At 43.9% G+C, this 15,753-nt stretch overlaps 1 protein-coding gene and 1 long non-coding RNA gene across 3 annotated transcripts; one reads left to right on the top strand and one right to left on the bottom strand.

Annotated features, from left to right (window-relative positions):
- Positions 1-103: 103 nt before the first annotated feature.
- Positions 104-4,778, bottom strand: LOC120974977 (uncharacterized). Its single transcript, XR_005770653.3, has 2 exons — positions 3,732-4,778; positions 104-371 (listed from the first exon to the last, which is right to left on the bottom strand). It is a non-coding gene; the product is annotated as an uncharacterized lncRNA (long non-coding RNA).
- Positions 4,779-8,765: 3,987 nt separating this feature from the next.
- LOC109767566 (uncharacterized) lies at positions 8,766-15,382 on the top strand. Of its 2 annotated transcripts, none has more exons than XM_020326315.4 (3): positions 8,766-9,202; positions 12,163-14,348; positions 14,719-15,382. In XM_020326315.4, the coding sequence occupies exons 2-3, from the start codon at positions 13,380-13,382 to the stop codon at positions 15,127-15,129; spliced, it is 1,380 nt and encodes a 459-aa protein (XP_020181904.1). In that variant the 5' UTR covers positions 8,766-9,202; positions 12,163-13,379; the 3' UTR covers positions 15,130-15,382. The 2 variants fall into 2 exon arrangements, with proteins under 2 accessions (XP_020181904.1, XP_073364146.1); XM_073508045.1 differs by having other exon boundaries at positions 11,846-14,348.
- Positions 15,383-15,753: the final 371 nt, after the last annotated feature.

The raw sequence follows: 15,753 nt of genomic DNA, 5'->3' as shown, positions 1-15,753 counted from the left end.
ATCTAAGCGTCATTTTTTCCTAATATAACCAAATACTATTTTTATTAGCAGAGAAAACAGTTGTGTTAGTTTCACATTCAGTTTTATCATATATTATATATAATTTTATGATGCAGTAAAAAGTATTAATTATATTTCAGCATAGATATAAATTGATGGGTTCCGACATACTCACTGATGAAACGATGATAGACCACAGTGAAACACCACGAGAAGAGGTGCATATAGCTAACCTTCCTCTGTATGTATCTTATAGATGATAATACGGAAGGGCTTTCTTTATTTTTCTTGTTTTTCAGAATACAGGAGACATGGATATGGACTTTGGAGATGCACGGAAAGAATCCATTGAGGGTTCAGATGCGATGTCGCTGAAAAGGGACGAAGATTCACAACATAAAAATGTCAAAGAGGTTATATCTCATAACAAACCAAAAAAGGATGCTAATTTACATATTATCCCACAAGGTATTTTTTTATATTATTATTAATCTTATTTTTGTAATATTGTCTTTTGTATTGAACTAATTTTGCTCATTTTGATTGTTAAGTTGGCTCATATTTTTATGAATTCGACAGACTATGTTTGTACCACTAGGGATATTACAGTCATCGAATCAATCAAGTCTGCCCCGAAGAATACCCAGTTCGTAGACATTGGAGATGCCTTGTTATCAACCGACGATTTGGAATGCCTTATTAAAGATGATATGTTCTTACATGACGGTGTAAGACCAATTGCACAAACTTTGTAATTAATAATACAAACAATATATAATATCATAAAATATAAATATAATCTAAATGCCCATTACAGGTGATAAATGCTTACATATATTGCATGCTTGCTCACGACCATCTACAAGACAGGGCGGGTGAAAAGGTACACATTATTAGCACATTTGTATCGGGCCAGATAAAAGAAGACGGGGAAAAAGACATAGACCCATCAAAATATCGTCGCATCGTGCGTCATGTTAATTGTTATCTACAACAAGATATGGTTAGTTTTTGTCTCGTAATCCATGCATATAATTATGGATTGTTTTTATTTAGTTCATATGTTTAATGATTTATTAATAACTATATCTAATTGTGACTGTGACTTGTATCTTATTTACACCAGTTATTCATTCCGATTAACATGCCAGGCTACCATTGGTATCTAGCAGTTGCCAACGCCAAAAAACGAGAGATCCAAGTATTGGACTCACTTGGTGAGAATGTCAAACGCAATGACCTTGCTACTACGGTAAATATCTATTTCTTTTCTCATCTTAGCATTTATTTTGTTTGACTTCATCCTTAGCATTTCTCATATATAAAATAGTGGCTAGGGCTCGAGAAATGGCTGAAACTTGTAGAGCATAGTCCGGAGTTTATCAAAGGTCATAAGTGGCCTGATCTCAATGTTACAAAATGGACGGTTGTAGAGCAAATTCAGGAGGCAATACAAACCGATGGGTGAGCACTTGTTACAATGGTTTGTTTTTAGATTCATCTGTGTGATATTCTGAAGCATTATTTTATAATATTATAGCGTATCATGTGGATTGTTTATGCTAAATTATATGGAATACTGGACACCACATGGACTGTCAGACCAGTTTACGCAGGTATTTCAGTTTTATACTATCTCATAATGTTTTATCAAAATATCTTATAAATTGTTTTCATATTTTTTTTTGTAGGAGGATATGAAACATTTTCGACAAAAATTAGCAATTATTTTGCTCGATTCAGAGCTTAATAAGTTAAAAGGATGTCCCATGTACCATCAACCTCTCAACGAAGAAACTTTAGCTAATTCTGATCTTGAGATCCTGGATAATCCATCTGACGTGGTCGAAGAGAAACGTCCCGCCCCAATCACTATCATTCCCGCGGACCAACGTGAAATACTTGCCGGCCTCTGCAACTACATCATGTCGATCAATGATGCTGGATGTTTGGAGTAAGTATCATGTATCAATATTTAATGTGCGGATGTATATTATTGTTCTTCTTACCATCCAAATTACAGGAAGGTATGGGTCCGGAGCTCCATACCCGATCCAATGAGCTTAAGTCTTAAGAAACTTCAGTGCATACTTAACATGGAGCAGCCCATGGACAATGATTGCTTCAACACCGCCGTGCTTATGCTGGCATGTGATGAGGGAGTATTGTTCACAGACCCTCCTATACACTACATGGATCTACGATTTTGTGTAAGTTACCGTAATTCTTCATTCTAGGTGCTATTAGTATCAACATGTTGAAACAATATTTTTTTTTTTACTTAGTCCATGCTGCTAGAGTCAACACGAGGTCAGAAATTTTGTGAGAAGGAAACTATCCAGACGTTGGCAACATTATTTGATAGCTGGCCTGGGATGGAGACCGACATCTCATCTTGCAATAAGGTAAATAAAATATTTTGACCATTGTTATCATGGTTTGTTTTTGTTTCTAATAGCTCCACTTGTAGGTTTATCTTCCCTATGCATCCATCGGCCGATACATCCTCTACATCATCGACAAAGAGGCACGTCGTCTATATATTATGGATCCTATTCAATCATCACAATCGTCAGAGGATAAAAACTTGAGGCATTCACTGAAATTAAAAAGTTTTTCAAGGGATTTCAAAAAAGCATTCGAAATAAAGCTGCCTGGGTGGAATTTTGATATATCTAAATGGCATCGTTTATTTCTGGCCGGTGTTCCAACGAGTATAGACGGGTAATGAATTCATAACAAGAATATTTACTTTTGTTATCATTATATTATTTATAATATTAATTGAAAGTTTTCCAGGAATGTGTCTGGCTATTTTGTTTTTCATTTTATGCTCTGGTGGAACAATAAAGAATTGGTCAAGCCGGTTTGCGCGGTGAGTATTGTGGGTTACATGTTTTAAGACCTTCTCCGTGAATTTTTCATACTAACTACATTTATTTTTTTACAGGATGGGTATGAATTGAGGAAGCATTTTTTATTATACTTGCTAAAACATCGCGGGAATGAAGCTAGAGGAAACTTTCCTGATATTGTGAAAAAATTTCTTAAGCGCATCATCTAGATATTAGTATTTTTGTAATAGATGTTAAGTTGTAACATCACTCGGCTTGTTACATTGCAATAATGGACTTCAGTTTGTGTTATATTGTTTGTATGTGTGGATTTTAACATGTAAAACTGGTAAACTATTTCAAGAGCCCGTGGCAACGCACGGGCACTCTACTAGTCTTCATAAGAACCCAAGGCCGGTCTCAGATGACTTTGTATTTACTTTTCTGTGGTTAGACCTTCCATTAGCAGCTGTCACAGATCAAATGAGTCGTTTATATTTTCATCACACTCCTAGTTGTGTGCCACTGTAATTTCATCGACAGATGTTGGAAAGGGTAGGTGAGGACTGCGGCGCAGGGGATAGAACTAGATGACTTAATTAGATCCCGTCCATGAAGATCTAACATCATTTCTGAATAGTCTGACCAGGCTCTGAGGCAAGATACGATGTGTGGAGAAGCTGATCGATGCACTGAATGCAGATAAAAAGCAAACTGCTTGTAATCCAGGAATGACAGGGCAGATGACTGACCACAAGATGTCCATGATGCCGTCGAATCCTCACTGTAAACTATTCGGTGATTGCCAGATGACAGGAGCGCGTGAAAGGTGGAAACAATAGCTAGCTTACGGGGTTTCCATGGGCAAGCAGGGATCAAGGAATACTGTAGCATTACCTCTCTCTCGGGAGCAGCAGAAGTTGCAGAACATCTACAGTTGATGGCTGGCAATTCAACTTGAAATCATAAAGCATGCTCATCCAGCTCATCCTCCTCCACCGCTCGACTTCACCGCCCCCTCGCCAACAGCAGTCCGGTGGCGGAGCTCGACGACGCGGGTGGCGGCCCAGCAGTCCGGTGGCGGAGCTCGACGACGCGGGTGGCGGCGCAGCCCACGGAGGCCAGAGACGACGCTTCCCCCCTCTGGCCCCACACGCCGGTGGAAGGAGCAGTGCAGCGACGGCTAGCACCACGCGAGCAAAGGCGGTGGCTCGGATGCCGTGCAGCGCGGCGCTTGGTACGGCGACGGCGACCTCCGGTGCGTCTTCCCGCCGCGGCGGCAGAGCGGCGGGGGATACGGTGCGGCAGATCCCGCTCTCGCTAGGGTTCCTCCCCTAGCGACCTCCCGCCGCCGCCGGCCGTCCTAGCGCCCCCGCGCCGCCGCCGGCCGCCGGTTGCTCGAGCCCGGCCCCGCCCCTCCCTCCTCCCTCCCAGATCCGCCCCCGCCGCCTCCCCGGGAGGTGGCCGGGGCGGCGCTCGGCCTCCTCCTCCTAGGCGGCCCCCTCCCCCTTTCCTCCCGCCGCCGCCGGCGGTCGCCACCGGCGCTGGCCCGGGTGGTGTCGGCGGCGGCGGGACTTCCAGTCCCCGCGCGCTCGTTTCTTCTTCCCGGGCAGGAGACAGCGGCAGTGCAGCTCGGTTTGGCGGCGGTCCGGCCCTACGGTGGTGGCCGGCGGCGAGCGAGGTGGCGGCGCGGCTCCTTGGCTGCGGGACGGCTTGGTGGTGCGGGGTGGTCGGCGGCGCGCCCCCGGCCTAGATCTAGGCCCTGCGGGCCCCATCTCGATCCTAGCGGGCCGACCTCTGGTGCGGCTTCGGTGTCTTCTGTGTGGTGTGGGGAGGAGGAGCAGCTTGGACTATACCTGGCCAAATGGGCCGGTCCGGCACGGCACGGCCCGGTCTGGGGTAAACGGGCCAGGCACGGCACGGCCCGGCCAGGCACGCTTAGTACATGGGCCGTGCCGGGCCGGCACGCATGCTGACCACCGTGGCCCAGGCACGGCCCCTCGGCTATATGGTCCGGCACGCTGGCCCGGTTGGCACGCCGGCACGACTGGACCATCGAGGCACGCCCGCCCGATTTGCTAAAAAAAAGGCATTGCCCCTGCCCGCTGGCCAGGTTTGACCCCTTGACCGTGCGTAGGCGCGCAGCGCCGCAGCCGCATTGCGCACAGGAGGCACATCGATGCAGCCATGCAGGGCTGCATGCATGCACTGATGCACGTTTTGTTTACTGTCCCTGGTACGTAGCACTGTGCGGTAGCACTAGCACGGTAGCAGTAGGTTTAGCTACGTTTATTATTTCAACGGCTCCATCGCTGCCTCATTGGACGCTCCCCTCGCTCCTTTTTTTTATTTTTTAAATGCTCGCTCGCTGTTGCTGGACTCGCTGATCGATCGATTGCTAGCCGTGCCGTGCCGGGCTGGCACGCGTGCCGGGCAAGGTCCAAGCCGGGCCACGTGCCAGGCACGACCCACTATGCCTCGTGCGGGGTCGGCCCGTGACGGGCCAGGCACGCGGGCTAACGTGCCGGCCCGAAAAAACCGGCCCTTTTGGCCAGGTATAGCTAGGACTGGAGGCGGCAACGCCGACGGCGTGCCTGCTGCAGCGCGAAGGGGGGGAGCTTCACGGGCCTATGAGGGCCCGGTCGGGCCTGTGAGCCCACGGGCCTGGTATGCTCCTGCTATTGCGTCCGGTCGACTACCGTCTTTGACGGTGGAGGTTGAGCCCTCCCGCGTGCTGACGGTGTTGCTACCTCTAGTCCCGGCTCCTGCTCCTCGGTGTGCAGACCTTTCTTCGTGTTGTCGTGGTGAGATGGCGTGGAAGCCTCAAGACCATGTTGGTGCAGGATGGTGGTCAGTTTGGTGGCGGGCTCCGGAGCGCCTGAGTTGAAGGTTGGGATCGGGAGAAATTCCAGTCGGCTTGACCGACACCGACGCGGTGGCGCCTGAGGGTGCCACCAGACCTCCCTGGAGGGCGTCGGGGGCTACCCTTCCTCTCTCCTCGTCGCGTATCGGGGGAAACCCTTGGCAGCAGCGTCGTCACCGTCGCGTCCCTTCTTGGAGGTGTTGATTGGTACCAGCGCTTCTGAGCCTAAGAGCTAGGTGGGAGATTTCCGACGGGCGCAGTGGTCGTGTGGCTTCTTCATTTTTGTCGATCCGCCGTTGTCGGCATTTGTTTCTTTTACCTTTCTCTTTCAGTTTTTTTGGGCGTGTCTGTGCTGTTTCCGCCCCAGCACCTATCGTTGGTTGTATCGGTTGGTTGCTTTATAATACAAATCGAGGGAACCCTTTTTCGGATACGGTGCGGCAGAGAATGGGCGGGCGGGTACGGCGACGGGCTGGGTTCGCCACATGGCCCATGAGCTTTTGTGTTCTCACAAAGAAACAACACGGGAGCAACTAATCATGCCTCTAAGTTCTAAAAAAAACTAATCATGCCTCAATGTCTAAAAAAACTAATCAAGAGGCTGCCTAAAAAATGATATAGGGCACCCTTGGGGAGCCCGCAAAGGGTCACTTTAATGGGCTGAGAGCGTCAAGTGGCGCGTTCTTAGCCAGCTGAACAAAATGGTGTAAGCCATTACCTAGCTTTATTTGGTAGAACTGAGAAACGCAAGGCTGTTTGGCTCGGGTTAGGGCCGGGTGATGTGCCTGACTTGTGTAAGAATGAACTACCCTTTGTTTGATTAATATAAACTCCCTTTCACCTGCAAAAAAAAGTGGCACGCTCTTAGCCACGGGCACGTATCGCATGCTGGGCGCTCCTTTAGAAACTTCTTTTAGGTGTTTTCTGGTTTTAGATGGATTTTTTCTTGGTTTTCTGGTTTTGGGGTTTTCGTCAGGTTTTTCCAAGATTTTGAACAAAAAAAGAAAAAAATAAGCGAAAGATGCGTTTTTTTATTCCACAGAAGGCACAGATTTGCTTTCGCGAGCCTCTCGAAAAAAGGAAAAAAAATGTCTTTTTCTTTTGCTTCCACGGGAGGCACATATTTCCTTCTTGTGGAGGCACAGATTTTCTTTCGCGAGACACAACTGTGCCTCTCAGAAATGAAAAAAGTGTGCTTTTGACACATTTTTTCTTCATGTTTTTTTCGTGAAAAAAAGTGTGTCAAAACCTATTAGTATGGATCTAGTTTTGAAGATCTCGACATGAGAAACCCAATGATGGAAATGTTTTTAGATTTGGATGCACGATTTAAGAGATAAAAACTTTTGAATAAACGAAACAACAACAAAGAAGAAAAACTTCCGGGTTGCGACAGGTGGGAACGACCTTTGCAAGGATACCCCTTAATTAGTGATTTTGAAACAGGATATACACCTTAACTAATTGAAAGGACATGGATGTCGCCTAGAAGGGGGCTAAGGCGCTTTAAAATAATTATAGTTTAGGCTTAAGCAAATGCGTAATAAAAGTAGCGTTTAATTTGTCAAGCACAAAACTTAAATATACTAGGCTCAACTATGTGCATTAACAACTTATGATAAGTAAGATAAACAACAATGTGATAGAAAGATGTATAACATAAATCACTATGGCTATCACAAAGTAAGTGCACAAGTAAAGAGATCGAGTAAGAGATAATCGAGATTCGGCAAAACATAAACATGAACAAAACCGCTTTCGTTCAATGATCGATAGCGGAACAGTGGACGTCCATATCGATTCCTATGAGTACACGAATAACGTTCAAGTGAACTTTTGGTTGTCATGTGCTATTTCCTTTGCTTTGTGATACTTTACAGAACTCGAGGTGAGATATATTGGTATCCTGTTAAGTCATACGCATGCTCACTATACCGGTCTCCTCGTTATCGGTTTTGTTCTTCTTTCTCGTTGACATGTTCCAGCATCCCTATGACCTAGTCACCTGTGTCTGGCCAAACGATGATGGATGCCGTCACACCAAGAGGGCCCTAAGAATATCTCTCCATCGTCGGAGGAGCAAATCCCACTCTTGAGCTATATAGTCTCTTGTCAAATTTTTTGATGAACTTATGAGTTGTCGTTATGATCATCGTGCTACAGATGATGTTTGAGCAACCCCAAAGTTCATCGTACGGTAAGAGGTGACTACGATACCTTCATGGTCTAAGGAACTAACTCACACGTTAACACTCCGCGTTATGCGGTTGACTTGTGACGATTGTATCTCAAAGTATAACAAACAGTTTGGGTCGATTCAATATGATCGTTTTTCACGTCATATTCTCAAAGTTGTTTTAGGATAATTGTTACACTTAACGATATACTAAAATCCAGAAAACATGATCACAAACAATATTTGAGCTAGTCTTAGAGGCAAGACTAGGAATTTTATTTTACCGTTTATCATTTCACATGTGAATATGAGTTTTTCACTGAATTGTATATTCCAGAATCATAAAAGTTATAGCATAGAATATATGTAAACTCTTAATTATGAACATGAAAATATAATAATACAATATTATTGCATATAGGACGTATTTTATTGCATATAGGACGTATTTTCAACAATCATATGATGGTCCGCGTTGAAGATGCCCTAAAGAGCACATTGTCGTTGGACCAGCAAGCACCATGCGGTCTGCAATCACTTGAAACTTGAAAACCGAATGCCTTCTGAAAGAAAAAGAAAAAAGAAGGATAATCCCTCACCTTCCCAACGATTGATGCACACAACACAACCATGTACTATTATTTTTCAGACAACCGTCCTTCTCATACTCGACAGCACATATTGCCCACTTTCAAGATGACTGGAAAGACGACCGTCCTTCTCATAGCCTCAATCGTGGGGCGGTGGGGGTCCTTCCATTGAAAAACGGTAGGAGGGGGCATGTATTGATGGGAGAGGTGAAAGTGATTTAAGTGAAACCAACAAACTGTAGTAAAGATTTATTTTTTTCAGTAGTGGATATTACTTGGAATTTTGTTGCGCGCTATGGCTGATATTTCTCGGAGATTCTATGCCTACTTTAAATGCCAGAATATGACTTGAGAGTGCGGACAAGCTTGTGCGATGTTTACATGTCTTCCTTGGCAAACAACTTTACAAGCTGTGGCTTGCAGTGGACATTGTGACCAGTACGCTGCCCGGCCCTATACGACGGTGCGCTGAGAGGTCACTCAAAGCGATGGACAACGTCCCTGAGCACCGCGTGCAGATGCCGGCGGCTCACCCCGCCGGCAAGGCCAAGGCCACGCCGGAGAAGCGGCTGAACCGCTTCGTGCACTTCGTCGCCATGATAGAGAGGATGGGCAACGCTCTGGGTACGCTGACCTTTACCTGGGCCACCGTCGTCCTGCTCGGCGGCTACCCGACGGTGCTCCGTCCCGGTGACGATTTTTGGATTGTGACGACTATAGTTTTCCTGGAGGCCGCGAGGTATGCGACTACACATCTTTCATTTCCATAGAACATCGATGGATATGCATGTTTGTGTCGACAAAAATCGACGTACACAGTTTCAAGAATACTGTGGAACTCCTTTTTTTCTCTCTAGAGGAAAGGAGATGAACATATCTTTTGGTTTATTATTTATTTATTTTTTTGAAACGGAGGAGAACCCCCGGCCTCTACATCAATCAATGCATACAGTCATATTATTAATTTAAAGCATAATAAGGTCATAAGGTCTAGAGATGCTTATAAACTGAGCAGTGGCCCAAAGAAAATAAATCTGAAAAGCGCCACACCCGGCGATATAGAACTGAAAAAATGCCACATCCGACGATAGAAAAATAAGCTACGATGCCTATACACCTAGCCTATTATTAGCTCGCCACCCAAATCGGCTAAAGATTACCCGTGCTACCGTCTCCCACCGGTTGCACCCAATAACCAAAGACTCCCTCAACGCATGAGTGAGTAAGGACCACATACGGATCCAAACTGTAGCTCTGTAGATAACCTGTAAAAAATTGGTAAATTGTGTTCCATTAAAAATTATGTCATTTCGAATGTTCCATGTAGCCCAAAATAATGCACATACTCCTATCCAAATATGTTTAGCTAAGTGTACGTCGACTCCATTAAGCCACGTCCCAAATAACGTGTGTATGCTCTTTGGAGGTTGAACATTAAAGGCTATATAAATTGATCGCCATAATAATTATGCAAGAGGACATTCGAGAAAGAGGTGTTTAATCGTTTCATTTTGATAAAAAACCGGATTCACTCCTTCACGTTCGCTCGTTGGAGCGAGCGATCCCCACGCGCGAGTCGTTTAGTCTCAGGCAGCTGGCCGCTTTTGCTGGTAGATGCGCACTATCAACTCCCTTTCCTTTTCTTCTCCTCGCTACCTCACGTAATCAACCCCCCCCCCCCCCCCCCCCCGATTTTCAGGGTGGGCCCAGCATAAATCTGCCTAATCTCTCAGATTTGCTAGCTTCCTCACGTAATCATAATCCCCGCTGATTTTCAGGGTGGACCCAGCTTAAACCTGCCTAATATCTAATCCTTCCTCATAAACGATGTCTGAAACCGAGCGCTGCAGCGCTCGCGCACGCAATAGCCTCTCCTCACAAAAACAACACCTAGAGTTATCAATCCAATTTCTTTTTGCCAAGTTATCTTTGGTTGCCTTTTGGTTTATAGGATAGGAACCAATCATTTATATTTCAAAGGAAAAGAATATTAGCATAGACCCAATGAAAAAGTTAATAAATGTTATCTCACTTTTTATGATTTTTCTATTCCCATGAATTTCTATCTTACGAAGCAAAAACCAAAGGAGGCAAATACTAGCTGGGATACTTTTCCACTTGACTCGTGAGCTGAAATAGGACATGTTCAACGTGGTCATCCGAGCATAGCTATTGAGTCCAAAAACTAATGCAAACTAGATACTTCCTCTGTTGCAAAATTAATTTATCTAAAGATCTATAATATAAATAATCATAACTTAATTTCAATTCTGAAGTTGCTTAGCACACATACCGTTTGGTAGTTCCAAATTAATTGAAGGTCAAATTAGTAGGGAAATATATCAATATCTAGAACACCAGATTAGTTTCATTAGATTTTTTTATAAAATTCCTTCATGCTATGTATGTTTGGTATTGTAGATCTTACCATATTTTTTTGTAAACTTGGTCAAACTTTAACAACTTTGAATTAGGGCAAACCTAAAACTTCCGTTAATTTGGAATAGAGGGAGTACTAGCATTAGTTTCGCTGCCTATCATGATTTTTATAAGGTGGGCAGTTTTAGGTTGACTTAACATTATTCTTTTTGTACATTAGTTTTCCATAGTTTAAAAAAACTCACAATAAGAAGAAAAATATTTTAGGCTAAAAAAGAAAGATTTTTTTTATACAACCAGCAGCATCACTTTTGTAAAATTAAACTCACAATAACCATTTGATGTTTGTCAGTCAAAGTTGAACTTAGCACAGTGAACCCATGACATAAAATTTTTCGACAAAAGAAATATATTAATATCGTGAAGATATCAATCACACCGGCCTTTGTACCAACAAGATGTCCAAAGGCATCCAGGATATACACAGCCTAAAAAAAAAGAACAGAAGAAAAAGAAGAAGAAAAATCCCAGTACCGAGCCACTGCGTTGATCCGTATGTGGTCGCTACTCACTCCGACGGAGGCCAAGGAGCGTTTGGTTACTGGATCTATCCGGTGGGAGATGGTAGCACGGGATATCTTCAACTGTTTTGGATGGCGGTCATGTAATAGGATAGGCAATTAGTTTTCCTATCTTTCTTATGCCAGCCGGTTGTGGCCTTATTTGGCTAGTGTGTTTTTGGCTCTTTGGTTCTTTGTGAGCTAGACGTTACTTTTGTTTCAGACTTTTAGACCTTGTTGAACCTATTTGATTATTTATAAAATGGGCCGTATGCATCGTTCTGATGCAGAGGCCGGGGAGTCCCCCTTTTCGAAAAAAAAATACTAGAAACAAACATTGTACAAATTAGAACATATTTTGAATCAAAGTACCTCTTAGTGATATAATTTTGTGAATGTTATATATAATACGTTCGAGCTGATGACTTCTGTTAAAAATCAAGCTGCTGGCTACTATTTTAAAGTGATGCAATATGGTGAAGACAATAGGACAATAAGAGCCATCAATTTCGAAGTAAAGAATGCCAGAGAGAAACAGTACTACCACTCACCGCCGATCTGCATCTGAAAAAAGATTTTACAGAATCCAAACTGTCTGTATGCATCCGAGGATGTAGAGGCCGAGAAGAAAAATCTTGTCAAGACGAATTGGTTATTTTAGAACTGCCATAGTGGTCTAGATATATGCATGTCGATCCACTTTGTTTTGTAGATCGTGTGATGTCCATTTTGCTTAATCACACAATAATGCATACCTCAGGATGTTCAGCCATGGAAACAATAGACCAGATTACCAGTTGTTCTTCCGCACGAGAGGTGCTTTCAAGTCTCTTGGCTGGAATGGGCTGATCTTCACCGTATGTCTTATGGAGGTTATGGTATGCGTGATGATCTTGTGTGGACACTGGATACTACCAATGCCAGTTGTTCTTCTGGTAATTCTTGCAATTGGCCGGTTTCTAACTCCAGGGGCTGCAAAACTACTCATATCCAATGAACTATCCTGTGCAATATCATTATGGAGCCCCATGGTAGCAATTATATTGTTAGGTCCCTCTGTACCATATGGCTATGGTTTTAAGTACAAGGATCTCTCAATTCACAGGCTTATTCCCAGAAACCCAATGTCCAGATGGGCAGCATACCTAGTACTATTTGTGGTGGTGCTCCTACTTACAATCAGCAAACTTCGGTTCCCAGTTGTAGTCAAACTAGTAGATTCTGGCCGCAAACTGGCATGTTGGCGCCGAGTTATCATAAATTTGTGCATGTCTGCTGCCAGAGTGATGTTGGTGTCAACTTTTCATGGCTTAGTTCGGTACATGATCATCACATTCCAAGCATATGCTCTATTGATAGTTTCATTTGGCAACCTCCAAGTTCCAGCAGCAGTATTGCGCATTGGGTTGGCACTGTCGCGCCTTATACCACAGTGCTACTATGGTGATGATGAACGTGTTGACAGGACAACACTCGGTGATAAGACAAACTTTGTGCCATCTCTCGATATATTGTATGCCATGGTACTTGGCCAAGGAATACTCTACATTGTTGCCTGCATCCTTGAGGTCTTTTCATTCATCCTCCGGCGATCGCTCACCAATCTTGCTGGATTTAGAGGTCCCCTGGGAGTGGAATATGTCGAATTGTACTATGCATATGCATTTGAAAAATGCATGAGAGGGGTTGTGCTTGCTCCAAAGAAAACCAGTCTCATCACATTTGCAATCGACTCTATAGAATCAAACTCACCAAAGATGCAATTCTATGGGGTTCAGATGATCCACGGCTTTTTGAAAAAGGAGCCATTGAAGATTAAAGCCATCTCAAAACTCACCACTTCCACAAAGACAGTGACCACAGTGCTTAATATGTTGGGTTGGACTAGTAGAGGGAACAAAGATATTAGATTGTTTGCCGCAAAGGTCGTGGCCGAGCTTGCTAAGAGTACCCGAATTGCCTCTATACCCTGGGGCGATGCAGCTCATAGCTTCACTTCTAGACACTACCCACGAAAGAGAAATAAAGGATCCTCTGCTAGACACTAATAGCCAAGTGGCCAAACAAGATGCCCTAATTGAGCAAGTTAGCAAGGACAGACAGAACTCCGCGAGGCTTAAATGGTGGAAACAGATGGTAATATACTGCTTGATACCGGCAGAGGAGCCACCTAGGATGGATGAGCAGAACTACCATAAGCACATTACAGAATGCAGGTCTGTTCCAGAGGATGATCCCTCGATGAACCATGATCTCCTCCCTGCACTAGGCATGTTAATTATTGAGAGGCTTGCTACCTTTGATCTTGAGAACTGGATGGAAATCAACGGAGCAACATGCCTCATCTCAAAGACCATAGAGTTTGCAAGCTGCAGAACCAAAATGATAAATATCAGTGAGACGGACCAAACAATGCTGAAAGGTTCATCATTGAAGGTGCTGAGAAGACTTACAAGCACTAAAGGGAAGTTTGGTGTAGCTCTGCGACAGAAGATTTCAGAACATCCTTTCCTGTTGAGTAACATTGCAGAAATTTTGGATGAAAGCAAGAGCAGCCGTGAAGATAGGGAGGTCACAGCAGAGATCATTAGAAATCTTGCCATGAATGGAAATACAAGCGCAGAGATTGGGCACATCTGGTTGATCATTAGCAGATTGATGTATGCCTTTCTCAGACAAGATGCACCATCGAGTGGAGATACAGGGCACTTCCTTCCAATGATCGCTGGGCAAGCATTGGCAGTGCTGGCAATGGAGAGTTCCAACAATTGTTTGGTTATGTTAGCGGAGCCAGGGCATGTATTCATCAGAGAACTCACAATTATGATCCATAGTGAGAGCCAGTACAGGTACACAGCAGCAAGCCTGTTGCGAGATATGTGCGTGCAAGCTCGGCCTGTTCTGAGCAACTCAGACCTGAAGAATATCTCTTACATCTTGCGAGAGGTGAGCCCTACAAATTTAAGTTACAAGTGCAGTATTAGGTGGATATTGTAGACATGTTTCTTTTTTTTTCAATCTTTCCTTACATGCTGCAGACATGTTCTTGCAATCGTGCCTTACATCATTACTAAAGAAAATTACATCTCTTTTTTCTCACATGTGTATTCTTAGTATTCATGGGCATTTTAAGTTCATCTCAATATGTTATACAATTGAGTAAGCTATTGTTGTCTAAAACAACTAAATAAATAGACAGGAATAACATGGATTACCACTTAACTAAATAGATGCAAGTTTGCAAATTTAACCAAAGTTTTGTTAGATTATTTTTATAATAATCATAGCATACATGACTAGCTATTTTTTACTACAGGTGTTGGAAGGAATAATGGATGCAGAAGGAGCAGAGCTAGAGATCCTTCTTGGCCTTAGTTCACAAATATGTAATGTTGTTCCTGAAGACTTTGCCCGAGAACTAGATTGTGGTGAGATTAAGGAAAGATTTATAAAGAGGCTTGTCGATGTGCTTAACTCAAATATGGTACCCACTGCTCATTGTCCTGGAATCAGGAGGGCAGTAGTTCAACATGCAGTATACATGATGGAGAACAAGCCTAGCTACGCAAACTATTTCAACAGATGCTGGATGATGGAAGCACTGGTAATGGTAGAAAGTACACCTTCAAAGGCTGAAAATTATAGACTCTTCTGGGGTGATGCAGGACTCATGGAGCACAGCATACCTCTCTCTGCTCTCGTGGCCAGAGCGAAAAGATGTCTGTGAGTGGCTACAAGGTATCAGCAGCGTCACCTGAACATGTATTTTGATGATATTGGACTTCTGCTAGTATATACTGGGACTTGCACACAGGCTCAGATCGCTCACTGCAGTAGCGAGTTGTTATTCATTGCGATCCATGAAGCAGACCCCATAAATTTAAATTTAGAGTTGATATTAAACATGACATGTGTTGAAAGGCAGACATTATGTGCCCTGATGAGAGCACACATAGGGCAAATTTGTGATATTTTACAAAGATAAATGAGGTAAATAGGGACAACTTGTGATTCAGATCTGAAATATTCCGTAAGTTCATCCTATTAATTGCGCAACTGGCTGCACTGATTTTGCCTAAGAACCATGCAATTTGGTCATGGATGGGGGAGTTAAACGATTATAATGCGGTATGCACGACACAGTGACACTGTAAATTTGAGATTGTTCCAACACTTAAAATATAGTGGAATTTCTCACAATAAAACCTGATTTGAGGAGAAATATCACTTCCGTGTAGACCCTAAGTAAATTAATCGGAGGCAAGAGGGTGTGCGCCTGCCGAATTAGGGGGGACTGGAAGTGGAGCGCGAGCTACCCCTTGCGCCGCCGGAGAGGCAGAGGCGCACGGCG

This window comes from Aegilops tauschii, chromosome 2 (genome assembly GCF_002575655.3).
Source record: "Aegilops tauschii subsp. strangulata cultivar AL8/78 chromosome 2, Aet v6.0, whole genome shotgun sequence".
In the NCBI taxonomy this organism is placed as follows: Eukaryota; Viridiplantae; Streptophyta; class Magnoliopsida; order Poales; family Poaceae; genus Aegilops; species Aegilops tauschii.
Note: the sequence above shows the minus strand (reverse complement) of the source record. Positions and strands in the feature narration are given on the sequence as shown.